Source organism: Nyctibius grandis, chromosome 2, assembly GCF_013368605.1.
Source record: "Nyctibius grandis isolate bNycGra1 chromosome 2, bNycGra1.pri, whole genome shotgun sequence".
Lineage (NCBI taxonomy): Eukaryota > Metazoa > Chordata > Aves > Nyctibiiformes > Nyctibiidae > Nyctibius > Nyctibius grandis.
In genome coordinates this window covers 5132097-5158118 of record NC_090659.1, presented here as the reverse complement: position 1 = coordinate 5158118, position 26022 = coordinate 5132097, and the positions used below count along the sequence as shown (strand labels likewise).

The following is a 26022-nucleotide window of genomic DNA, read 5'->3' as shown; positions in this document are numbered from 1 at the left end:
CCTGGGCTGACAGAAGCAAGGCGGCACTAGGGCAAGCTGGAGCCGGGACGCACTAGCCCAGTAGGACAAGGCTAGCCCGCCTGTGTCACCCTCAGCACCCCAAACACTGGCATCTTCTCCAGCGCAGCTCTGAGCACCTTTCAGCCTTCGAAGCATGTACTGGAGTCGACTGTCCCCTGCCTGCCCCTGCCAGAAAGTGCAGAAGAGAAGCAAAGCTGACCACGTCCCCCCATGTCAGTGGTGCTGGCCCCTGGTCACCCAGCGTTGCTGTCACTGTGCTGCCTGCGGGCAGCTGCCACCCCAAGCGCTCGGCGTCACCTTTTTGTCACTCAACTCACAGCCTTTGAGGAATGTTTGTACTGAAAGGAGACAGCGCAGCACCATGAGGAAAAGAACTATTATCTCCTTCTTACTGTGGAAAATCTGATTCCTACGGCAGCCTTAAAAAGCGGAGACAGGCTCAATCATCACCAACACAGCACACGAGATCCAAAAATCTTCTAAGCAGAGTCACAGGACAAGGAAACAACAAGAACAATCACCTACGGCTGGGCATCAGTGATGCAGAGCTTGGCCATGTACACAGACATGAAGGACTTCCAGGTAAGCATGCAGACGCCCCGCCAGCTCCCCCGCCCGGCAGAGAAGCGTTCAGCCTGGTTTTGATTTTGCTGGGGCACTTGCAGACCTCGTTGGGTGGCATTTACAAGGCATACCTTAAATCTTTTTCCAAGGGATTCATGGCACAATGTCAGCACAACATAAAACAGGGACAAAATGACAAGGGGAGAGAGAGGAATGCAACACACACCTCCCCATCCCTTTCAGCCCCGATCTGTACCATCTCTGCTTTTACTCTACCATGCCTTTCTAGCCCATTGGGCTAGTGTAACACCTACACGACTTGCTTCCAACTACCAAAATGCACTCACACAGTAAATACCTTGCTCTGGCAGTGCATCCTGCAGCCCCTAGCAGCTTTGCCAGGGACTCAGCTACCTGCTGCCTGGGACCGACTCCTTGCACTCTCCTCACCTCAGAATCACAGAATCAACCAGGTTGGAAGAGACCTCTGGGATCATCGAGTCCAACCGTTGCCCTGACACCACCCTGTCAGCTAGACCATGGCACTAAGTGCCATGTCCAGGCTTTTCTTAAACACCTCCAGAGATGGTGACTCCACCACCTCCCTGGGCAGCCCATTCCAATGGCTAATAACCCTTTCTGAAAAGAAATTCTTCCTAATGTCCAACCTGAACCTCCCCTGGCGAAGCTTGAGGCTGTGTCCTCTTGTCCTATCGCTAGTTGCCTGGGAGAAGAGGCCGACTCCCACTTCACTACAACCTCCCTTCAGGTAGTTGTAGACTGCAATAAGGTCACCTCTGAGCCTCCTCTTCTCCAGGCTAAACAACCCCAGCTCACCTCATCCTTCTTCCCTGCAGGTCTACCCCAGCTGCTCCACTCGCAAACCTCCCCTGAGCAGAACGGGACGTGCGTAGCAGCAAGACTTGCCTAAGAGATTCTGTAAATGGCTGCTGTCTGTGCAAATAACACAGCACTGAAAAAAACCTACATGCACAGGCAGATGGCCAGCTTAATCAGCTTGCAGTAGCTAAACCATTACACTAAAGGTACTAATGCTTGCACTGATGAACAATCTCAGCATTATAATCAACGTTTCTGCCAAAATTACACACCCAAGCCCCAGGCACCCTTCTGCTGCAAGCAAGGAAGCTAGTGACAGAGCAGTTTTAACTCACTGGCAACCCAAGCAGTTAGGTTCTAGCGAAAGGTAACCGGTAGCCCCCTGCAATTACAGGGCATTGAAAGGCGAGCAAGCCAGCGTCACCTCCCGGGGTCTGCATGCAGCAGCCCCTACCACCACTCCTGGCCTCATGCAGCAAGCGGTGAGGGCCAAATCACAAAGGGTCTGGAGCTCAGAGGAGCCATTCAGATAAAAACCCAGCATAGCAGATACCTAGTTGAAACCTCCATCGAGCTTTTTTTTTGCAGGGCCTGTGAAAAATGCCTTGAAATCTCCTGAGAAGAGGATTTCTCAGGAAATTTCTGGCAGGTCCTTGTTCCTGTCTGGGCCTGGCAGGCCACCTCAATCTGCCTGTCATGCCTGCCCCTTGCAGGAATCCCTGGCTGGCAAAGACATGGCAAGGCGTGGGGTGGGCAGGGAGCAGGAGGAACTACCTGTCTCACTCCAGGCTGTCCTCTAGGGCTCCACAGTTTAGCTGCAGGTCTCTTAACAGGCAAAGCATCAAAGAGCTGCCCAGTTTTGTTTGTTAGTGAACCTGTCAGCCCACGGCAGTGCGGCCTTGAAGCCACGCATGTGCTTTTCCTTATATTTTCTTTTTCTTTTTTTTTTTCAAATGAGGTTAGTAGGCCTGACACCTCACATCTCTCCTGTTAAAATTTTCCAGACCAATTCTTACACACGATGAGACTATGGGATGCAAGGGATGGGTGTTGTAGGCTTCAAGACAGGGTGGAACAGCAAGCATGCCAGATCAGTCATCAGTTGGATCTGGGAAACAGTCCGAGGCATTTTCCTGGCTTTCTACATCAACTATGACCTCTGGGTCTGGCATTTCCTCAGGCTCTGTCTCCATTGGTAAGTTTTCTTCCACCAGTGGCTGGGGCTCAACGCCTTGACCAGTCTGGGCAGCGTCTAGAAAAGAAGGGAGAAATGGTTTATGAGTGCCCGGGCTATACTCACCCTCATGGAAATCCTCCCACTGGTCCCTGATGCTGCAGGCTGCCTAACCTGCTCAGTCCCTTCTCCCCAGGCATCTGCAAGCCAAATTTCAATTTTCTTTGTACCTGCTCATTTATTGAGCTGTCCATCGTGGCTTTAGACACTGATGCAGAAGCTCTCTGGGCTCAACTGCCCAAAATATACCAAAATACCAAAGCCAAATCTATTCAGTTACATCTGAGTAATTAAAGCTGGCTAACAGCAAACATTTAATATGTTCTCACCTAAACACTTTCCACACGCTCCTCTGCTTCTTACTCATTTGGAGAAAATTTAAATGTGGGATATTTTATTAGTCAAACTGACAAGGTGTAAATCTTTTATTTAAAAAATATGTTCTACACTTTAAGAATACTAATATTGAACAATGACCTGAATGACTTACATCTTTTTTTTTTAATTTCTTGCACTACGTTCATAAGTAGCATTTAACATTTTGAAAGCGGAACAAGCAGCATCCAAGGTTAGACATAGAGCATAGCTGAGCTGCTGAGAGGCTGTGCATGGTACAGTGAAGGACACCAGAAGTGGAGACAGCAGTGCTGAGACCAGGTTATGACCTATGTCATGTTGCTCCAGTTCATGATGTCTCTGCTAGATCTACTTCAGCTGATGATGGTGCATTACTAGGGAAGATGTGGCCAGGGTTCGTGTTTATGAAACAAAATTGAGGGAAACAATACAAAGAGTGGAGTATTAATATCAAACACTCACAGAACAGGAAATTTCTGAAAGGTTTTTAGCACTGTACTCTCTTGACCATACAATGCTAAAGCTGTGGGGTTTTATTCTCGATTCCTCTGAAGGATTTAAAATGTGACTGTATTCCCACTTTAGCCCCAATTTAAGGAAATACACAAGCCTCTGACTTTGATGGGATTTAGCTGTGCTTACAGCTCAGCATATTGGTGGATGCTGTCCTGAAGCTGACTGCTTCCAAAAACAACACCAATTCTTATAAAATGTTGGTGATGAGAGGGATGTATATGTGATAAAATTGCAGAAAAGCTGCTAAGTTTGGGCAGGTTGCTGTTTCGGGGATGTGTGGTTTAGCACGGGAGATACTGGAACAGGCAGCCTGCAGTCTGCTGGCAGTACCCTGTGTGAGATGCTTATGAGATGGCTGCTGCTACATCTCACAGCTGGGTGAGGGCAAGAGCTACTCCTGTGCAGAAGCAGAGCACGAGTAAGGTACTGATAAATGACCTGCTGCAACTTCTGTCGTCTGGACAAGATGCAGTACCTTCCCTGAGCTAGCAAGTCCCAGGCACCGCTCTACAGTTAGCTCCTCCCTCATCAGTCACACACATCCATTTTGTCCCTCACCCTCCTAAACAGGCTATCTGCCCGGCTTAAAACAAGTCACTGCACCTACCAGGCTTTGGAGGGCAGTCAATTTGGGCAGCTTGAGCCTCGACATGGTCTCCATTGGCGGGACTCTTCACACCTTCACTGGAGACCACGGACATTGTTAGTCCGTCATCCTTCTCCTCCTCTGTAAAACCAAAATCAGAGACTTGAAGGAAAGAAGTTGCCCCCCATCCCAGCAGCCTTGGCACATTCATTGCAAGGCCAGACCACCGACACATGCATACATCTCCTCATGTGGCACTGGCTCCATTCCTGGAGCAGACAGATGCCGAGTGCAGAGGGCCGCTGCCAACCTGCCAGAGACCAGCTTGGCCATGCTGGCAGGATCACAGCTTGAGGTGACCTCACTGGGCATGGGCAGATTGCACTCAGGGACTGGTGCTGACAAAGGACTGCCATCAGAAGCCTTCAGGTCCTCTCAGGATCAGACCTGAATGAGGCTCAATTTTCTTGCCCATAGAAAAGGTTTTGCTGTGTTTCTCTCCGGCCAGAGGCACGTGGTGGCAAGCATGAGGTGAAAAAAGGAAAAGCTAGGTTTAATTCAAGACCCCACTGATTGTAACAGTTGCCTGTCAGCAAGCAGCTTTCTGTTGCACCAGATCAGGGGAGGGCTGGCTGGAAGACGAGCAGCCACAAAGCTGAGGTCAATTTATGCTCAGGCTATTTCAACCCCAGCCTGCATAAACACAGTCCTCTGTGAGACTCATCCCGGGGAGCAACAGCGTCCTCCACTCACCTGAAGGCACTGGGATGAACTTGTGTTTCCTCTTCATGCAGCAACATATGACGGAGGACACAACCACCACCAGGATAACCGCACCCCCTGCGCACCCTGCCAGGATGTAAATGAACCACGGGTACTGCAGCAGGTCTCCTGCAAGAAGGACAGGGCACTGTTAGTCACCAGGGTGGAAAAGCTTCTTTCTCCAACCTGGAGAAACCCTGCGGACAGATTAGAGCATTTGGGCATTACTATTGCTTTGGTTTGGATCAGGGGACGTGATACTGTGAACTGTGACACGTCGTAATTTATGTCACATCATTTAATTACAGTATGGAATTTTCCGTGAAGAAGAGAGGCTTGTGTGACTATGCTGTGTGCATTTGTTTCTGCCTACTCTGACCAGTAACATCTAAGATAATTTATAAGTTTTAATCAAATTTAATAAGGAAAGTGGTGGTTTGAAAGATACTACATTTCAACAAGTTTTATGAAAACAGGCAGCTGAGAAGAGGAGGGAGACCTAAGCTAGCATCTCCTGCTGAAAGGAACCTGCAGAGAAGGTTCTGAGGGTAGACCCTCAGAGCTTGTATGAGGCCACAGAGAATCCACTTAGAACAGCCATATAACGAGTACGCCAACCTCAAAGCAAGTCTGATCAGAGCCTGCACTTCCTTAGGCACCAGAGACTCCAGCCACCGGGGTCAGAGCTGTAGGAAACCAGCTTCACTGCTGCTCAGGGAAGGATTTCTCTTTATTCCCCTTCCCAACCAAGATCACTCGAAACGCCTAGCAGGAGGTGACGGCTACAGATGGCTGAGCAGAAGGCCACACACAAGTCGGTGGTAATTATTGCCCAGTTCAGAGTCCTTTGCTCAGGGTTGCTTTGATGGGTCAGACTTGCACTTACGTTGCTGCTGAGCAGGGAAGCTGGTAGAGGGCATCACAGACTTGCGGAAAAGAGAGACTCGTCCAGACTCGCTCCTTCACTGAGACAATTTGCTCCAACCTGGGGCAGCCAGTAGGAAAACTCTTCTTCCCATATGAAAAAAAACCCATACAGCTCAATATGGCTATAATATAAATTCCTTAAGACTCCTCAGGTAAACCTATGCCATCCCTTTTTGAACCATTTGGCACCGCACTGCAGAAACCACCAGGCTCATTTGGAGCTTGTTTTCCAGACCCCAAATGCACGAATCACTGCGTATCCGCAGAGGCTGGCAAGTGTTTCAGATGTTCCAGGACATACTACACGCTGTCAGTCCACATACTCACCACAACAGTAAAAACAACTGTAGACAGGTGCTCCTGTGAAATCACACATACTTCAAGCATTTTTGGAGTGCTTGTTCCAGTCTCTTTAGGAACAGTTACCAAGCTCAAAAAATCTATGCTCGAAATTAAACTTCCAGCAAATGAGAAATCATTTCCCTAATAATTTTATTTCCTTTTTCCTTAGAGAATATTGTCAAAGGCATAAATATATGTTGGAAATATTTTTTCCTAAAAATTTGCCATTTGTTAAAAAAGGTCTTTTTGAGATAAAATATTGTGTTAAAAATTGGTAATAAACAAGTAATAAAAGAAGTAATGGATCAATACAATACTTTTATATATGCTGACTTCTTAACTTCTGAATCCTCTGCTTCTGATCTGCATGATCAGGGCCCTCTGGTGCCTGGGAAGTTTACAGTATTTCTGCCGATTTTATGCTAACAGTTATTCAAAATTAGTTTCATCAGCCAACAGGCTGCCCAAATATGTGCTTTTACATAGATCTTACACCTCCAGTGGAAAAATTATGTTCAGCACTTTGCCTGGAGCAAATAATAACCCTCAAAAATAATGAGTTAGTCTTTAATTAATTTAATTGAACTCATTTCTCTCTTCAATTTATTTTACTAGTATTCAGAACTGCTTTAGCTCACTTTTTACAAAAGTGGCTGCATTCAGTAACTAAAAAGTAGAATTGCTGCTCCTTTCTTGCTCTCAGAACCTTCCAAATACGTGTTTGTGCTCGTGTCCATCCCAACAGAGCTACCACTAAATTCCCCTGCGGGCTTTTAAAGAGGAAATGGGGAACTGATATCACACCCAGGGGACTGGGCTGCCACCCAGAATAAACAATGGTAACTGTCAGCACTTGCGTGATTTATCACAGGGCTCGATTGAACAACTCATGGATGTTCACATCCTCATTCCCCAGTGCCTCAGCCAGCTTGGGTCTGACTGCGCTGAACAACCTCTGACCAATTTAACTGGACAAAATTAAGATCACTTCTCCACAATCACAAATACCAAACTTGTAGATGGGCCAGCGACGCCAACGCGATCAGGCATGAGCAGCCCAAGGCACGTCTGTTGAATGCCAGCACACATGATACAGGGGTTTGTGTCAGTAGTTTTGCTTTCACACCAACTGTATGCCAACCACGGAAGAAAAGACAGTATCTGCTGCAGAGCTGGAGTGTCTCAGACCTAATTTCTAAAATGCTGTGTGCTTTTGCACCGTACAATTTCTCTAGTAGCAAAGGTGATTAAATTAATTACAGCTAAATTAATTAGCTTATGGTTAAATTATGCCACCCTGACGTAGATTTGATGACCATCTTTGCTGCCAGAGAGCAGAAAAACCTTCACTACTGGAGATGCAAGTGAAATCACACCCAAGATTATCTAATAATTTTTTTTGTTGTTTTTTTCGTAAATGTGAGCTTACAACACAAACCAGTGCTTTGTATCTTGAGGTTCTGGCAGTTTTGATCAGTCCTAGGATCCAGATTTTCTGTTTCATTAAACTATGGCCTCATTCAAGCAGAGTACTCGGTATTTATGGACAGTTTGTAAATGGATAAAGTCATAGCCTTCTCACAGAACTACACATCTGAGCAGGGACACGGAGGGGAAAAAGCCTACATTTCTTAAGTAAATGACTTGTGTCTTTACCCCACCTCTGATGGCGTGGGGCTGGTGGAGAGAGATTTGTATGGACTGGTAAAGCTCTGTGCAGCTGGCCTAGATAAGAAGAAAAGAAACAAGGCAAAACACCTCAGCTGAGTCCAGCAGCAACAGGGCTGAACTAGTGGATGTTGCAGAAACTGGAGGGCTGTCTGGGTAATGGATGAATGTCAGAGTAGGAAGTGTTTCTAAACCGGCATAGAGGATCAACGCACAGGAGGGTGCAAGGTCTCCATCACCGAGAAGTAGAAGAACAGACAGAGAGAGATCCACCCTTGCAGCAGAGTTGGTAAAAGGACCTCCTGAACAAACTTTCATCCCTTCTGTGGTTGTACGTTGTGTCAGTCCGAGGCACAGGAGGAAGAAGGAAGTCAAGGGGACACTTTCTAAAGGGAGGATGTGGTAAGTCTGGAAGGCAGCTGCCAGAGGACAGAAGAGATCGGTACTGTGCAGACAGCAACAACTCCTTTGATTTCTGATGCAAGAGGCCAAAAGGGAGATTTTCGGGACATGCCGCTACTCACCATAGCTGCAAGACAGCACAACGGGCCTGGTCCTCGTGATGCTGTTCCCATGGTAAACCTCACATACAAATTCCCCGGGCACGGTTTTGTCCAGGCGAACCTTCTTCCCACCATCCTTAACACAAGCCTCAGGGGCACTCAGCGCGGTGCCATTCAGCAGCCACCGAAAGCTGGTGCTCTCATTGCTGGTCACGTTGCAGGACAGCTCTCCGGTCCCATTAGGGAAGCACTGGATACTAATGGCCGGCTCTGGTCACAACAGCACAAGGCAACAGGAACAGGGAGGAAAGAGAGAGGTGAGGAACAGACTCAGCAGTGAACGTGAGTGGGACAGGATCTTCCCTTACTGGCAGTCTTAGTACCATCACATTTGCTGGGAGCCAGGGAGCACAGAAATAAGTAACCAGACTCTTCAATGCCTTCCCCCAGCCCTGAAATACTTAGCAGTGCCCATCCAACCATACTAGTGACTCTTGGTCCCTGTTTTGGAGATGCCACAAAAATCTGGCGTCTCTTGATTTTCCTTATTGAAAATGAAAAAGCTAAAAATAAAAGCCCCTGGTGTGAGAGGGCAGTGGAAACACCCAAAGCATCTGCTGGCCAGATTTGCCACTTTGCAACTACAGACTAGACAGAGAAGTGGTATGGTTTTATGACAGTAAGAATCACGTTCAGGACATCTATGCAAAAATCCATTTAAATAAGCTCAGAAATCACTTTCTTCAACTAGGACATAATCTTCAGCTAAACTTCACCACCTCCAGGAATAGCTTTGACATGAAATTTTCTCTCTAACTTATGTGTGGCCACAAAACATGAGAAGGAGACAGAAGTTCTCAAAGCAAATCCACTGAAATGAAGATTAAACCCAGGATACTTCTGCAGTCTTTGCCTACTTCCAGTCTAAGCCCCTGATCTTCATGCCAAGGAGTCACATCTTTGACCTCCTCTCCATGGCAGTTCCGCCTGTTTGCGCCTAAATGGCATAAGGATTCATTTGTCTTCACTGAGAGACCAGTTTGCTTAGACATTTTCATTACCATTTCATACGCTTCAGTTTCTCCTAGAAGCAGGTGTAAGTGAAAGCCCTGCAAAAGGAGTGGTGGAGATAAGGACCAGAGCAATGGCCACTGGCTACGTGGAGCACTGTTCAGCAGGGGGGCAAACCCATCTAAGCCTTCTCCATATTAAACCAAGCTATGCGCTGGATCCTGTAGTGAAGGGACTTTTTGTTTTTGTCTTCTGACCCTGTAGATGGGTGAGCAGGCATGCAAAGGGGAGAAGCAATTCTGAGGCCACAGGGAGGACAGCAGGGAGACCGGCACAGTGAGGTGTCTATCACCGGTCTCTGAACAGACACAGAAGATGCTGACCTCCAAGCTGCCCACGGGCAGCTAAGAATCAGAAAGTCACACCTGGATTCCTTTAGCACCTTTTCTTGGCTGCATGAAGCAGGGGGAAAACCCAGCACATCTCATCCCAGACCTGCACAGAAGTCTAGTTCAGTTTCCAGAGCCAAGTCAGGTAGGGTTAACACCTTAAGGACGCATGTCCACAGGCAGCAAAATGCTGTCAGTCAGTGAGACCTTTTGTGAGAGCCATCAGGAAGAGTACACTGGAAATAATAGACTGAAATCTCCAGCTACATGTCTACATACTGTAGGCTCAACTTTACAAACACTTCATGCTGTTGTCTCTTACATCAGGGAAAAATAGCAGGTAGCTCAACTGACTGGCTACTTCAAGGAAGGCTCAACAGACAGGAGAGACTGACAACATGGATGCAAAACTCATCCCTCAGTTTACACTCACTGTTACTGCTCCCTGAGGTGCCAGAGGCTTACAAAGCTCTTCCAGAGGCACCTATAGATCCTGCAAGCTCAAGCAGTCTCCTAGCAGGAATTTCAAGGTACCAGGTTCCAGCCAGGCTCACAAGCTCAAAAGCTATTTGTTGCTAAGAAGGCCACTTACCAAATACTTCCAGTGTAAAAAATCTGGTGGTGTTGTGAAAAACAAACTCGTATTTTCCTTCGTCCTCTTTCTCCACACTCTTCAGCACTAGGGAGCCGTTCTGCAAGTTCAGGCATCTGCCGGCAGAAGTGCCGCACTCAGCCAGCAAAGTATCATTTAAGACGGCCGTCAAGCACCTCGCGTCCCTCTTGCTCATTCTGGAGAGGTTCTGCAGACTTTGAATTCCCACAGAAAAGACTGCTGAGCCGCCGCTGAGCACACCGGTCCAGGTGGCAGAGCCTGAAAGGAGAGGCACAGAGTGTGGACTGTGAGGTTGCCGTGTCCATCCATCCCCTCCTGGCTACCTCCCAGAAAGGCAAATGCCCAGGTGAGACGTCAGAGGGACAGACCCACCCTTAGTGACAGGCTGGAGTCACCAGTAATTGAAGATCAGAGGAGTGGGAAGCTTTCTACAAAGGCCAACTTTCCCCCTGATAACATGGGAGTGGTGTGCACACCATGAGCACAGGGCGACAAAAGTCTCAGCAGCTGGTCTTTTCTCTCCCTAAATTTCACATGACCATGTACCACCCCCTCCTCAGAGCTGAGAGACTATGCAAGGAAAGCTCCTCAGGGCATCAATGCCATGGATCTTGTACAGAGGGAAGCAAAACCAACTGCTGCCTGCACAGCTGCTTTTACCCAACGAGTAAGGTCGCAATTTTAACTTGAACAAGTCTCACAGTACCCCTGCACATTATTAAGTTGCTGTAGCAAATCAGAAATGGGTAAACGGCAAGGTGACAGCAGCTCAGGCACTAACCCAAGGTCACACCGAGCGTTAGGAGCGGGACTACACTGCTCTCCAGCCCCTCCAGCCAGCATTCTGCATACAAGGATCTTATGTTCTCCGCTGAAATGCTTTTACAGACGCAGTACCCTGAGAAAGTACTATATTGTTAGTTATCATTCATTTACTAAAAAAATAATCTGTCTTACTTTGGTCTGACTGCCCCTTTCATGCATTAGCAGCTAACAGTATTTGATGTCTCCCCAAACCTGGTAGAGTCCTTAAAAGATCTTGGAGTAAAATTAAGGTGTCTGCTCATCTAGGCAAATCTGTGCCAACTTCATAAAGAAAAATCTCACTTACCATGAGTAACAGTTATCATCACCAGCAAGCACTGCAGAGTAAAAGGAGAGCTGAAGTCCATTTTAAAGAGCTTCTTGCATCATATGCTGAGAAGACGATCTGGCTACAGAGCTCAGTGAATATAGCGTTCAGGAAATGATGTCAGAAGCAAGAGTGAAAAAAAAAAAAAAAAAAAGAAAAGAAACTCCATAGTGGACAGATTGAATAATGTTTCAAAATAGACCTGCAAAGTTTTGGGTGACTGAACGCGGGCTGAACCAACACGAGCCACAATGTGCTCTGCAAAGTCCTGCACTTTGGAGCGAGCTGCAAGTGTGAGAATAGGGCTGAGAGGTGAGGAGAGACAAAAATACCTCCTGGTCAGCCTGTTTTGGAAGATACTAATGCTGAGATCGGGCAAAGTCAAAACACCTATTTCTTTCATCCTTTTCCAGTTTATCAAAGTACAGCATCCCCACCCAGGGAAGAGAAATCAGTCCAGTCAGATAAAGCACTGCACATGCAGACCAGCTGATTGTCTGAAGTACCAACGATAACCACTGACGGAGAGTGTCCCCAGCAGGAGGTGTGGGAGAAGGCTCTCCCTCTGGAGGCAAAGGCTGCGTTGCCAGCCTCCACTTTGCTGGGCTCTTCCAGTGACTGAATGGTACCCACCATGCAGGAAAGGGCTCTACACAGCCACCCCGGGTGAAGCATAAAGGTAACGGGAAGTTAAGCTGCATTGCAAAACTAGACTGAATGCAGCCCGAAAGCCACCCCGGCTCTGTTTGGAGTGCAGATCCCAGAGATGAGACTGAAAAGCCAATCCTGAAGAACCACTGTGAAGCAGGTATCTATAGGGCCACACAGGGCCAGATACTCGTTGAGATGGCTTCAAGCACACTGGCATCTTGCACTGATTGCCGAGGTGGATTACACAAGCAATGCCGAAGAAATGGTCTCGTGTACTGGAGGAAGTAAACGGTCATACATGGGGATTTTTTTAGATGCACTTAGCAGATGTGACAGGAAAAAAATGTGACAGCAGTTCAGGATGTGACTAGGAAGCTTATACTTTTGTGCTGTTTCTTTGGACACAGACATAGAAACAGTATCATAGAATCATTTTGGTTGGCAAGGACCTTTAAGATCATCGATTCCAACTATTAACCTAACGCTACCAAGCCCACCACTAAACCATGTCCCTAAGCACCACATCTATTCGTCTTTTAAATACCTCCAGGGATGGTGACTCCACCACGGGCAGCCTGTTCCAGTGCTTGATAACCCTTTTGGTGAAGAAATTTTTCCTGATATCCAATCTAAAGCCATCATAGTCAACAGAGACAGAGTCCGTTAAGGGAGCTCCACACAGTAGAATCACATGCATACACACATTTCCGAGAAATGGTTAAACCCCTTGTGTTGCCAACTGCACTATTTTTCAAACAATTTGGCTCTGCTTGATAATTCCACATTTCAGCCAGTGGTTTGGCCCCTCTGACTGCTTCGCAATGACTATTACATCTCACCTCCTGCTGCCAGTGTCCAAAATTTACAAGTTTGTTCAAGGCTACCATAGCATCATCCTGTCTTTATCATACGTGCATAGGACAGGCCTAAATTGATCTAAGATGTGACAGAAATAGCCTTCTCTGAGAAAAGCAGTGAAGTGAGTCTTCAGACACTCACAGCAGTGCAGAGGAAGGGGGAGAGAGAAAAGTATTTACAGTAAGAAACACTTTCATTTCCTTCTGTGCTGCTGAAATGACATGAAGAAAATCTCTCTTAAATACCGCTGCAAGACTGGGGCTAACCATCTGCCTCAGATGTGCACATTCAACTTCATTTCACCTTCATGCTTGAAGGGCAAGCTGGTAGAGCTTAGGGTTGCAGTGCTGTGGTGGAGACACGAGACGGAACAGACAGCATATGCAGGGTTGCTTCAAAATAGCACCCCAAGATGTTCAGAATCTCAGAAAAACAACAAAATGCAAAAGGGATTCTGCGTACAGCTAAATCCTGCAAAAGTTCACCTTCTCCTCCAGCCAACGACAGCAGCCTCACAGAGCTCATTTGCAGATTTGCAGTAAAATCAAAGAAAAATACGGCCTTTCTACTGTAGCTCTGTTGTTACAGAAGTGACTCTGCATGACCGTGACATTGCGGTGTCCTGTATTTAGTCTCCCTCTCAGTGACTCCAGGGCAAATGAGTACATTTATGAGTTCAATATTTCTGACTGCAAGTGCCCCATCCATCACCCAGTATATGAAGTCCCATTAGGCTCCTTCTGTCCCTCACATCCTCACTAGCTAAAAAAAAAAAATAAAGAGAGAGAAGTCACAGCCAGGATAAAGATGACAGCACATGCACAATCTGTGTTGACGTCGATCAGCAGCATCCTCTTAACAGCAACCCTCTCAAATTTCATATATAACAAATTTTTGAGGTGAGATTAGACACTGATTTCTAACATTGGCTAATGAACGCTCACAACACCCTTGGCTAGCCAGAGAATTCACTTCCCCTTTTTATATAAAGACGCACAAAGTTTTGTGTGATTATTGCAGACAAAAAAACACCTTGTGAGGCTTAACAGAAACCACAAGTAGAAGAAGGGGAAGGAAAAAAAAAAGACAAGACCTTGTAGTTGGAAGGTGAACTAAAAATCTTTTTTACTTGGTGAGCTGCAAGCTCTCAGGGCCATTTAGTCCTTTCAGCCACTGAAAGGAGAATGGAGATTCATTCCTTACACGGCGTGAGGCATTGATGGAGCACAGGAGATTGGAAGACCTGAGCTAGCAAGTAAAGAAGGAAATAAGCTGTGAAGTATTACCAAAAAATTTGTACATACTAACTCTGCACATCTTCCTTTCAATAGGCTGGTAAGCGTAAGCAGCACATCTATTTTTGCTGTCATTAATGCGTGTCAGCGTTAACTGGGGAAATACACAGGCCCTTCTCAGAGAAGGAGGAGCAGAGCTAAAAGCCCGCATCTCCAGCGATGCACAGAGCCGGTCTGGAAGCTGCTGAGGGCTCCCTGCCCCAGCACCAGCCCCGGCCAGAAAGCACTGCTGGCTGCGGGTGGTCCGCTCGTCCATCCATCCATCCATGCGTCCATCCATCCATCCATGCGTCCATCCATCGCCCTGAGGTGGAGCGGCACGGCCACGGCTACACCCCAGGCTGCCAGGGCGGGTACAACCTGGACTGCGCAGCGCTGGGAGCGGGGGGGAGGCCTGCAGCCTTGTTACCTTACCCATCCAATCCACACCTACAGCTATTCCTGCATGAGACTTTTTTTTTTTAAAACATGCTTTGAGTGGCTCTTAGGAGAGTTTAACTGTGCAGCCACAAAGCAGGAATGGGGAGTAAGCCTGAGAGATGCTTCTGTGCAGGGGCAGCAGGACCCTAGAGACTGATGAAGATGCAGAGACTGATAAAGATTCATATTAATAAAAATATGAATTCTTCCTTTGTTATATGAAACCAGACAGAGAGTGATGCTTGAACTCTGAACTCTTTCTTGATCAAAGAAATAGCAATAGCAAGCAAAAACCAGCGAAGATAAATACAGAAAGGTGTATGCTTACGTGGTGACAAAGAGACTGTCACGCACTTTGTTTCTCTAACAGCAAACCTGTGAAACTACAGCTACTTTACAACTTATTTAGGAATTGGACATGCATAATGAGGGTACTCCTGTAGGTCATGTTCAGAACAAGTGACTTTTGGACAAAATAGGCTGTATTGGCAGAGCAAGAAGAGTGACCAGGACCTCTGGTGATAGATGAAGGCCTTCTTGTGTCAGGGACCCCACAGTCCTGCACAGAGCTGTAAAATGGAAATAAACTTCCATACTCCCAGATTCCCAGCTACAGACAACCAGGAACGTGGACATACATGGGATTTCCCAATACCGTATGCTCTGCACGAGACCTGCTCCGCTGGCCCTTGTCCCACGCGCTGTCCTGCGGCACTCATACTCCACACGTTTGTGATACAGCACAGCACCACTGCTGCTTGGGACCCAACACACCGGAGAGAGCCCATCAGCCTGATCCGTGACATCCAGCCAGCTGCAGCTGCTTTATGTGGTCCTGGAGGGGCAGAGAAACCAAGAGGCTGTGTGGCAGCTGTGGAGAGACATAATTTTACCGATGGCAGCTCATTCTCAAAGCCGACCCGCATCCTAAGCGCACTTGCCACTCACCTCGATGCCAGCACATCTGACAGATGAGAGGCTCTTCCCCACTACACAGACCAGAGCAGAGAGGTCTCCTGCATCAAGTCTTAGGAAAGCAGACAGGCCAGTCACAGGTCACTGATGTTTCTCCCCACCTCCTGAAATCACCCATTTGTCACAGTTTCCACAGAATTTCTCCTGACCAGCTCTCATCTGGATGCTGAATAAGGCAAACCAGGAGGAGAGAAGGAAACTGGGCTTCCATTCTCATTCCTCCTCCTCTGCCTCAGAGATAAGCTGCAGGTGATCCCCCTTTCAGCTCAATCCATCCATCTTCCAAAGGGTTGGTCCTCCGCCCTCCGACAACACCCATCCCTGCGTGGCACCCCACAGCCACCGACCAGCTGTGCATCATGAGGTTTAATCAGAAGCCACTGTGAGGGGAAATGAGAGTGAAGGAGACACATTGCCACATTGTTTTTCCAGCTTCCAGTACAAAGAGACCATAAAAAAAAGACTCTTCTGAGTCAGATTAAAAGTTCACCTCAGCATTAGCCTGTCTCCAAACACAGCTGATGTCAGAGCCTCAACTAGACGTGCTTTCTCTGTGACAGGGCCATTTAAAGTAACCCACAAATTACAAAAAGCACATTGCAGAAACATGCTGAGATCAGGAACTGCTACAGAAAGGCTCTGGGCCTAACTACAGACAAGGTACACGTGGTTTCTCCAGCCTGTCAGAGAATGGTCCAACACTTGCAAGACTCAGGGCCAGGATTTCTGGAGCTCCTGGGATGCCACCACAGGACTGTCAGGTGTCCAGTGGCATGGATCCGTGGGAACACTCTCTCTTCTTCAGAGCATTGGTGGCTATTTTTAGCTTTCTCTTGCCAAGGGATGGAAGGAATGTCCAAGATCCTGCAAATACGTATGAGGACTTTGTTGTGTTGGAGGCTTAGCAACAGGGCTGATAAGAGGAAAACCTTAGCTCAGGTTGGATACCCACTCTGAGCCACAAAGAGGAACCTGGGAGACCTCCCAGCAGCAGGTCTGCCGTGCCTCAGACACCTCTCCGTGAGACACACACCTCTGGTCCTTATCTCACGCTTCCTGCCATAGCCTTTGCTTTTGCTATGGGATACTGAAGCTGTCTGGGACCCACCAAACCAGACGCTGCTCTTCTGTCTAAAACGTACCAATTGAGTAACAGCGTGTGGCAGGAGGATCCTGAAGGGGCAGAGAAGATGAGACTCTGCATAGTACCCAGGAGCAAACGGAGGATCAAGTCTGCAGAAGCCCTCTGCTCAAAGCGACCCAAGTAGAAAAAACTCACAGTAGCACTTTGATTTCATGCACATGGTGCCCACCTGTCTCACGCTCTGGGAGAGCTGATCTCTTTGCTACCCTGTAACACACAGCAGAGCAGTCCCATGCCTTCAGAATATGGAAATAACAGGCTGGAGAGAGACTTTTCTTCAGCTTCCATTTCTGACAAGTTAAAATCCATGCGCTTGTCACAGATCCCACAATTCATGCCCAAGCTCCTCCCTCCCAGCTCTATCCCAGATGCTGAATGAGACCGATCAGGGTTACAGACAGCTCAGGGTGAATGTCATGCATTCACCTCCAACTCCACTACCGCTGAGCAGCTACTGGGGGGGACCCAGGGAGGTCCACCAAAGAGCAGACACATAGAAGAAGCACAGTGCCACACTGCCTCTCAGGGTGCTGGAGCACAGCAAGTACTGAGCTCCAGGTACCTCACCTGACAGCAGATACCATCCTGTCTCAACACTGATGGCTCCGTTCGTGACAGGAAGGATTGGGTCAGATCTGCATGGGGGGAGAGGGTGGAACAGCGTAACGCCCAGCTTGCCGCTGACAGAGCAGTCCCTGCACAGGTCCAGACCACAATGCGACAAAGCAATTCAGCTCCATGGAAATAAACCCAAAGTACCGTCAGAGCTAAGCCTTCTGAAACTGAGGAAGGCCAGCGTGAGACTGACTTTTACATCCGGAAAGTTTAAGAATATGTAGGGATTCTACATTACGTTTTCCAGTCCTCTGCAGCAGCACTTCTGATCACTTGCAAGCACAGACAGTAATTGCACACAACACATAAAGTGAATTTCCAACAATGCTGACAATGACCTTAAAGTACTCCCTGGACACTGAGAGGTGTACGGAACAAGCTCTTACCCCTGGTTCTTTCCTCTAGAGCCCCTTCTTCATAAGCATTTCTTTTTATCTCATTGGAGACTAAAATCTGGGTGTATTCACCAGAGGTTTGGAGCTGGGGGTCTTTCCAGGAGCAGAAGTCATGAAAAAAAAGGCAATAGATAGGAATGACTAGTTTTCACAGCCATGTATGTGTTCAGAATTTGAATATTCCTGCCAAATAACACTTCTGCTGGGTCAATCTCAATTAATTCAGCGTTCACCTCATATGCATTAAAGCAATGGCTATAGTATCTAGCCATTTTAGTCTGCACAAATCTTTGATATATCGTTAAGGCTTTGATTCATTCTTTCTACTTTCCCTGATGATTGAGGGTGGTACGGAGTATGCAACTGTTGCTCTATTCCTATTTCCTAGTTGTAGGCCTAGGCATATCTTGGATAGTTTTTGTTCAGTCATCTGGTATCTTCCTGCCCTCTCCTGACAAACAATATCCTAAATACCCTACCTTTTCTTTACAGAACTGTAATTTGGCTGGGGAGACTCGATGGCCTTTATCAGCCAAAGCAACCAGCATTACCTGTGTCTTCAACACAATTTTCCCTATTTGTACTTGCTATTAGCACATCATCCACATATTGTATTAACGCAGAGTTATGGGTTAACTCTATGTCCTGTAAATCTGTCACCATGATTTTCAAAAATCAAGTCGACAATCCTGCAAACCCTTGAGAAAATCTAGTCCACATTTACTGTTTCCCTTCCCAGGTGAAGGCAAAAATGTACTGAGATCCTGGATGCACCATGATACTGAAGCAAGCTAGGCACAAATCAATTACTGTAAAATATTTTGTGTTAGCCAGTATCATGGTTGTAATTGTGGAAGGATCAGAAACTATTGGATGCAGTACAGTTACCCATTTATTTATTGCTCGTAAGTCTTGGACAAACCTATAAACTAGTTTTCCTTCTGATCCTAGTTCAGGTTTTTTAACCAGCAAGATATGAGTATTACAGGGAGACTCGCAAGGAATTAAAATCCCTCTTGGCAGAAAATCTTCAGTTATTGGTCTTACACCTTCCCTTGCTTCCTGAGATAACAGGTATTGTTTTAAGGAGGGAGGTTTGCCTCCCTTCATTTCTATCTGTACTGGATTAGCTGACCTTTATAACCTTACATCCCCAGAACTTTGGGCCCATAAAATCCTAGGTACATCTTTGAGTTCCTGGGGTATTTCCATCCCTTCTTCAGTTTCTATAGCTGCCATGATTTTTTGGTACGTTATCCATCAGGAGTCACAATGTAATTCCTTATGGTGTACACTGCAACTCTGATTGTAATTTGTGTAATGAATATCTCCCTGCCAAATTTGCCGGTGCTAATCCCAACAGCAGGAAAGAATGGTTAACAGACCGTGGACCTATCTGTACCATCATTTCCTCTGTCCTGGGTACAAATGTAGATTCACCTTCTATTCCTACAACATTTACTCTACCCTTAACTCTTGATCCTTCATGGAGGTTTGTTAATGTTCAATAAGTTGCGCCAGCTGGAGTTTCATCTCCAGCTTTCAAATCCATTAATAGGTTCCTTAGAGTCCCCTGAGAGGATTCCTTTTGTATCTCCTTCCACTGTTAGGGCTTGGGGTACTGGTAACCATCATTGTTCATTGCTTTCGTTCAGCTCCTGATTGATTTGACTTTCCCTTTGTTGCTGTCGTAGTCCCCTTCTTGGGATCACAGGGCATTCTCTTTTCCAATATCTTGGTTTTATTAGAGTAATCCCTTGGTCTTGTCCAATTTAGATTTCTATTTCCCTTATTTCCATTATTATTACCTCTTTGCCCCCTAAAATTCCTACCTTGCAAAGCAGCTGCTAACAAGCTAGCCTTCTTTTCCTGCTGTTTTCTCTTCTGCCTAGCCTTAGCTTCATCCTTTCCATTATACACACTCGTTGCAATACTTACTATCTATCTCCCCTATCAGCTTCCCTTGCCAACCCAGAGAACGTTGGTTAAAATACTTCCTAATATCCAGGGCCACTTGATCTACAAATAAGAAGACAAGCAAAGACCCATTTTGCAGGGCTTCAGGTCGATTCCTTCGAACATTCAGAATTGTTTCCTCCACCTAGTTAACGCCTTGTCGGCATTCTATTTCCTTTGACCAACTAACCATCCTTCTAACTCTTTTTGACATAATCTTAATGCATCTAATCCTGCCTTGGTCTGATAATTCCTGTCTGGCTCTGCGTCCAGCCACGCAGTCCTACCATCCGGAGCAGCAGCCCATTCTCTATTTTTCTGCAGAATCAACACTCACTCTTCAAGGGTTTCCAGTAACCAACAAGCATCAGACCAAGCTGGGTCATATGCTCTAAAAATTCCCCTAATGATTTGCTGAACCTTTTCCAGGTCTCTATGGAGTCAGGGCGTTTGTCACTGCCATATTACCAAATCTGCCAGATCAAACGGCACAGGTACTCCTGTTATGGCTTCAGCTAGGAGGACAACCTGCTGCTGGAGGACAAATAATTACCTCCTTCAGCAGAGCTTGCACAGCTGCTGAAGGGAAAGCAGGAGGTGCAGAAGGGGGAACAGGAGTGAGAGAGTCAACAGGAGGCAAAGGAGACAGAGACACATCTACAGCAGCTGCCTGAGCTTGCATGAATAGCAGTGACTAAGGAGATGCCTTGTTTTTGTTATTATTATTTATCTTATTTTTATAACTCTGGCTTGTATAATCGCCATTGGATCTATCATGTTGCCAATTATCCCAATTGTACAATAATCGATTTGAGCTGGGAAATGGTCTTCCAATATTAACTTTAAAAACTTTAGGTAGTCAAAGTGAAAACTGCCCACTTTTGGTCTCCAGTCCCAGAAGCAGTGATAGCTGGCCAGGTATTCTGACACAATCTCACAGTCCTTTTTCTTGACAACACATGAGTAGCCAGCAATTTTGCTCCAATTATTCCAGATTTCCGATAATGAAGTAAATTTCACCACAACTTGTCTCGTTTACAAATTAAAGGAATTATGTAGAATTACAGAAATTTCACTCACTACCACCTCACCTCTTTCTGGTTGGTCCTGGTACACTCCCTGTGACAGACAGAAATAGATAAACTGACCCGGTCCGTGGATCAGACGCTCCCCAAGAGGCACCAGAGTCGACCAGTGGATGAGGGGATCCACTCCCCCTGCGCAGGAGGCCCTTAAATACCCTCGGGCAGCCCCGACACGTCCCAGAACCCACCTGTCACAAAGCACCCCACAGTCACCACCAGCCACTCCTGTGGCAGCTCACAGAGGCACCAGAAGCTTCTGGAACCGGCTGCAGGCAGAAGCCATGACATGGGGTTCACAGGGATGTGCCGGCTGCCAGAGCGGCCAGGGACAGCCATGGGCTCACACGGAATGGAAATAAAACCCACGCAGAGAAGCTGCTGCCCAGGGCAATGGACTGGCCGCAGCAGCCGGCCACCGGCACACACCAGGCCCTGGTGGCTCCCCGCAGCCAGCCCTGGGCCCGAGAGGCCCAGCAGCGCTTCGCCTGGGCCGGCAGCACAGCACGAGGCTTCACTGGGCAGCTCTGGCAGCATCAGGAGTCATCTCCTACCCAGCCAGGCTTGGCTCTGCTGGCCCTCACTGCACAGCCTGGCGTGCAGCTCCGGTCGCAGCTCTGCTGTGTGGCTGTGAGGAAGGACAGGCCTGAAACCCTGAGGAACCTGGCACATTTCTTGCTGAATTCATTGCAAATGGCTCTTGACTTAATCGTGTCGAGAAGCCCACTGCGAACCCAGAACACAGAAGATCTTACTGATAAACATCTGTCCTGGCTTTGCTGCGACAGAATCATAGAATCAATTTTGTGTTCAGAAAAGCTGCACTTCTGACAAGACTGCAGCACCCGATACAGTGGGAACAAAGTCGATAAGACACTTTGCTCTAGTTCGTGACCACCCATGGTATGCAGGTTTCCATAGAGATCAAGGCCGTTAGCAGTTTCAAGTTAGCCAGGTGCTTAAGCTAGGAGGAGCGAAAGCCAGGGCAGCTGACCCAGGCTGGACAAGGGCAGTATTCCATACCATAACCATCACATTCACTATAAATTGGAAAGTTTGCTGGGGACAGCCCTCTCTCTTCAATGGTCACCATCCCTGGAGGGTCTCGCCTGTCATTCTGCTCCCAAGGCCTGCTCTCCTGTTCGTTGTGACAATCGTGCTTTCGCTGGAGCTGTGGTGCTCACAGTGTTTGATATCTGGCATTCCCCCTTGGGAGTGCACAGCTCACGACCACTATGTGGGCTGAGTATAACTGTGTATTTTGTATTAGCATTAGTATTAACATTGGTTTTCTTATTTGAGTAAATCTGTTTCCATTTCAACCCACGAGTCTCCCTCCTTTTCCCAATTCCCTTTCTTGGCTGGGGAGGGGTCATTGGGTGATAGAACAGCTGGTTATTGTTTAGCCCTGGGTGCGGGCTAATCAGGGAGAATATCAAAGATATTTTAAAGAGTAATGACACACAGGGAAAGCTGAGGAATTTCAACCATTAAAACCTAGTAGTCCCTTACTCTTTCCTTCAGCGACGGGGTGGACTTACCCCCGTTGTACCCTCTTAGCTGAATGACAGACACCGCTAAGCTTTCCTTTCCAACGTAAAGTCACCTAGTTAGTGCAGCAGACACGCAAAGTTCCCACAGTTAAACACTTTGCAAATGAAAACTCACCTGAAGAAGCAGTCAAGGAGTTGGCAATATTCACTGTTTTCCCCTGGGAAGCAGGAAGACACTCGAAGCTCACAACCCATTTGGGAAACTCCTTTTCCATGACATCCTCCAATTTGTAACTTTTAGTAGCCAGTCTCAAATCCATCGCAGCTTTCTCACTCAGTTTTCAGACACTTTGTACTTATCAGCTCTTTATTTGCCATCATGCTACAAGATTGAGTATCTCCACAAGTGTCATTCCTTGGAAGCAGACCATGATGTTTCTCAATCAGTCTAAATCTACACTCACTGAATTCTCATACATCAACAGCAGAATCTGCTTCTTCATTTTTTCCCTCTAAATACCCAATAGGAATTTAAAGAGCTCTTACACCATGAAGACTCATAAGCTACCACCACAGACTGGAAGGTCAACCTGAGTTTAGCCTTCAGACAGAATATTTGCTGTGATAAGCCTGCATGTGAGCTCGCAAAGGATCCCCTGAAAAAAAATAGACATTTCCTTTCTGAACACAGTAGGGGGAGCAAGAGCTGCAAAGACAGAGAGTTATTACCCTGATTACTTTAAAATTCAGCAAGAAAGTTGTGGTCAATTTTGAGAATCAATCGCTACCAAGGCTGTGGACAGACTGTAGACTCCACAACAATGCATCAGCAATCCCAGTTCATAATGACACTCAGGAACACCTTTTTAGCAGTTATAAAAAAAAAAACAAAACTTTTATTCAACATTCTGTAAGAAAAGATACTTCATGAAACACACAAGCAGCACCTCATAAGTGAGGTAAAGCCATCTTAAAATTACTACACACCCTTTAAGACAGAATTTAACACAGTCAGGGCAGAAAATACAACACCCAATTACCACTGCTCTTCATTAATGGCAATTACATATACAGCTATACCCACTGGCTAGCATTTCTGAATTCTGGAAGTGTTGAACAGGATCTCTTACCTGACCTGGCTTTGTGCTGCCAAAAATGCCGTATCAGTACAACCAAGCCAGTAACGATTACAACTCCTAGTGATACTATGAGAACACAGAACAGCACATGGACAGCATCTCTTCTGAATGTCTCCTTTTGCTCTACAAGGAAAAATCAGTTGTAAAAAACACTTCCTGTACTTTCATCCTGCTGCACTATGTCAGCTTTATTGATCTTAATTATGTTTGTCACATCCTGTGAGTGCACTACTGTCAGAAAGCTGACTTCTAAAACTAACCGTTACCTTCTTTCTTTTCCCTAAGGATTTCACAGCCAAAGGGCCTCTTTTCACAAAGCCTCTGTGGGAGCCTGTAACCCGTGACCTTGGGACAGACCTCAGCCAACAGCCTGGCTTGCTGGCTGTTCTTTCTGCCTCACACCACCAACGGAGAAACCTGGGAAGTGAGATAAGAACAGCCAGAGAGATATAGTCACACACCAGGCAGGCATTTTAGTATCACTGTGTGACACTTGGGTACACTTGTGTATCTCTCTGTATCACTCTGGTTGGGTTTCTGTGTCACAAAAAAACCCAGACAGTGCCTCAGCCGTGTGTTCCAGGAAAGCGCACGCAGCACGGAAGCAGCGCTCATGCCATTTCACTGGGAAGCCAAGGTGTCACTCCCCAGAGCTGCGCTGGCCCTGTTGGCATTAAATGAAGGAGAAGAGGCAAACAGGAAATGTGAAATTTTTTTTACAATAATTGTTTTTGTCTCTCAAATGTGTCCCTTGCCCAGTGAAAAGGCTAATTTTAGCCCAAACCAAAAAGTTGTATCAATGTAACTACACTAGTTATACCTCTCACGCTGTGAGATCTGGAACAAAACTGAAACTGTAGGCAGCATATAATTAAAAGTTTCCCCACCACAGTAACCCTTTGCAAAAGCTCTTTCAGTGGTGTTGAAAATGGCTGATCAGTACATAAGTTGAAGAACAATCTTCAGTGGGCCAAGGGGAAAAGCCGCTTGGTTTTCATGACCTTGTGAAGCCTGTGGCCTCCATGTTCAAACCCAGTCCTGGTTCCCTGGCAGGTAGCAGGGCAATCCAAATGTCATGGTGGCAAGAAAGCAGCAAACACCCAGGTCACCACGTCAAGAAAAGCTGTGGTCTCACAGATGGCTGCTGCCTGTCAGGCTTGAGGTGCAGCCCCCCGCAACCAGACTTCCTACCATGCCAGGCCGAGGGGACAAATGCCCCCATGCCACACAAGAAAGCGGACAGCTGGGGTAGTGTGGGAGCCCTGTGCCACAGCGGCTGTACCAAAGTGGAACGGCCTGGTTTGTACTGGTAAGCAGCATCATTGCGGGGCTGCTCTAAGCGTAGAGCCAGGCTGGGAATTGCCGAGGGTGAGGGGTGGCTAATGCATGCAGTGCAACAGCTGTGGCAGTTCTGTTCCACTGCCCATAAGAGGGTCTCCAAGCACAGGCTTAAGTTCAGAACTGTGGAGGGCCAAGTTAAGCCCTTCCTATTGAAACCGTTGATGCCTCAAGAGCAAGGAGGATGTTGTAAATACCTTAACTACTCAGCTATCCTGGGTGCTCATCTAAAGAAAGGGAAGCCTTTGTAATTTGGAGAGTGGTAATGGCTGTAAGATAAGGAGGCTCCAGGATGGTCTCACTTCAGATGGTTGGGCCTTGGGATGGGCAGATGCACTGGAACATGGAGACAAGGGAATTACAACAACAGCCTCGAAGGACATGGCCTATGTGATTCCAGGGCTGAGTTTGCACAGAAGCAAAGGCCAGTCAGAAAACACAGTGAGGAAGACTACAAGCCTTCATCTGAAGACCCCCCAACCACCACCAGGGAAGATGACTGCGCATGCAGAGCAGACATTTGCGTATCTCATGGTTATGTAAATGAGTTCTCAGAAATCCTATGACGATGTATGGCTTTATGGTTTATAGTCTCTGAAAATCTGCCAAATCGGCTGAGCACTTATGGTGGATAATCCCCAGTGCTGCAATAAAGAATGCCTGCTTGATAACACTCCAGGGTTATTTTCTTTCGGACTCCATACCCAGCCACACTCAGCTTCCCGCTTCGGTGAGGAAAGTTAGAAAGCAAGGGGGGTTGGAGATCTCCGATTTTTGTGTCACTGTGTCACCCGCTTTGTAGGGAGACCATGTTGTAACACCACCATCCTTTTCCCCAGGGGAAGCTCTCCAGGTGAGACAGTAACTCCAGGACAAGGTGACTTCCCATGTCCTCTCCCACCTCGCAGGACACCGTGTCCTCCCAAGGAGCTGCTCTGTGCTGCGGCGTGTCCCGTTGTCTATCACAGACGAGGACTGCGCACCCCACTTCGGCTGCTCCCCCCCCGCCCTGAGGCGCAGCTCGGCAGGCTGGCGCCCAAGCACCCGGCTGCGCCCCGGGAAGGCGCTTCAGCAAGTGCCCATGGGCGCAGCACTCGTGTCGTGGGGCTCCAGGGGGACCGGCCCCGGCTCCCGGCCCGGCGCCTGCCGCTCCGCCCAGGAAGCGCCCTTTGCCCGCGGAGCAGGAAGCTGCTGCC

At 47.3% G+C, this 26022-nt stretch overlaps 1 protein-coding gene across 1 annotated transcript; it reads right to left on the bottom strand.

Moving 5' to 3' along the window:
- Positions 1 to 2476: 2476 nt before the first annotated feature.
- Positions 2477 to 11505, bottom strand: LOC137660611 (uncharacterized). Its single transcript, XM_068395547.1, has 6 exons — positions 11445 to 11505; positions 10313 to 10591; positions 8342 to 8590; positions 4872 to 5009; positions 4140 to 4259; positions 2477 to 2677 (listed from the first exon to the last, which is right to left on the bottom strand). Exons 1-6 carry the CDS (start codon positions 11503 to 11505, stop codon positions 2517 to 2519), a joined length of 1008 nt encoding a protein of 335 aa, XP_068251648.1. The 3' UTR covers positions 2477 to 2516.
- Positions 11506 to 26022: the final 14517 nt, after the last annotated feature.

What these genes read in the sequence shown, in the direction of transcription:
- LOC137660611 (XM_068395547.1), bottom strand. Translation starts at nt 11,505, where the DNA reads ATGGACTTCAGCTCTCCTTTTACTCTGCAGTGCTTGCTGGTGATGATA. An exon ending in TGTGCTGTCTTGCAGCTATG is followed by an intron (nt 5,010 to 8,341) that starts GTGAGTAGCGGC and finishes TCCTTCTTGCAG; the next exon opens with GAGACCTGCTGCAGTACCCG. An exon ending in TGACTGCCCTCCAAAGCCTG is followed by an intron (nt 2,678 to 4,139) that starts GTAGGTGCAGTG and finishes CTTCTTTTCTAG; the next exon opens with ACGCTGCCCAGACTGGTCAA.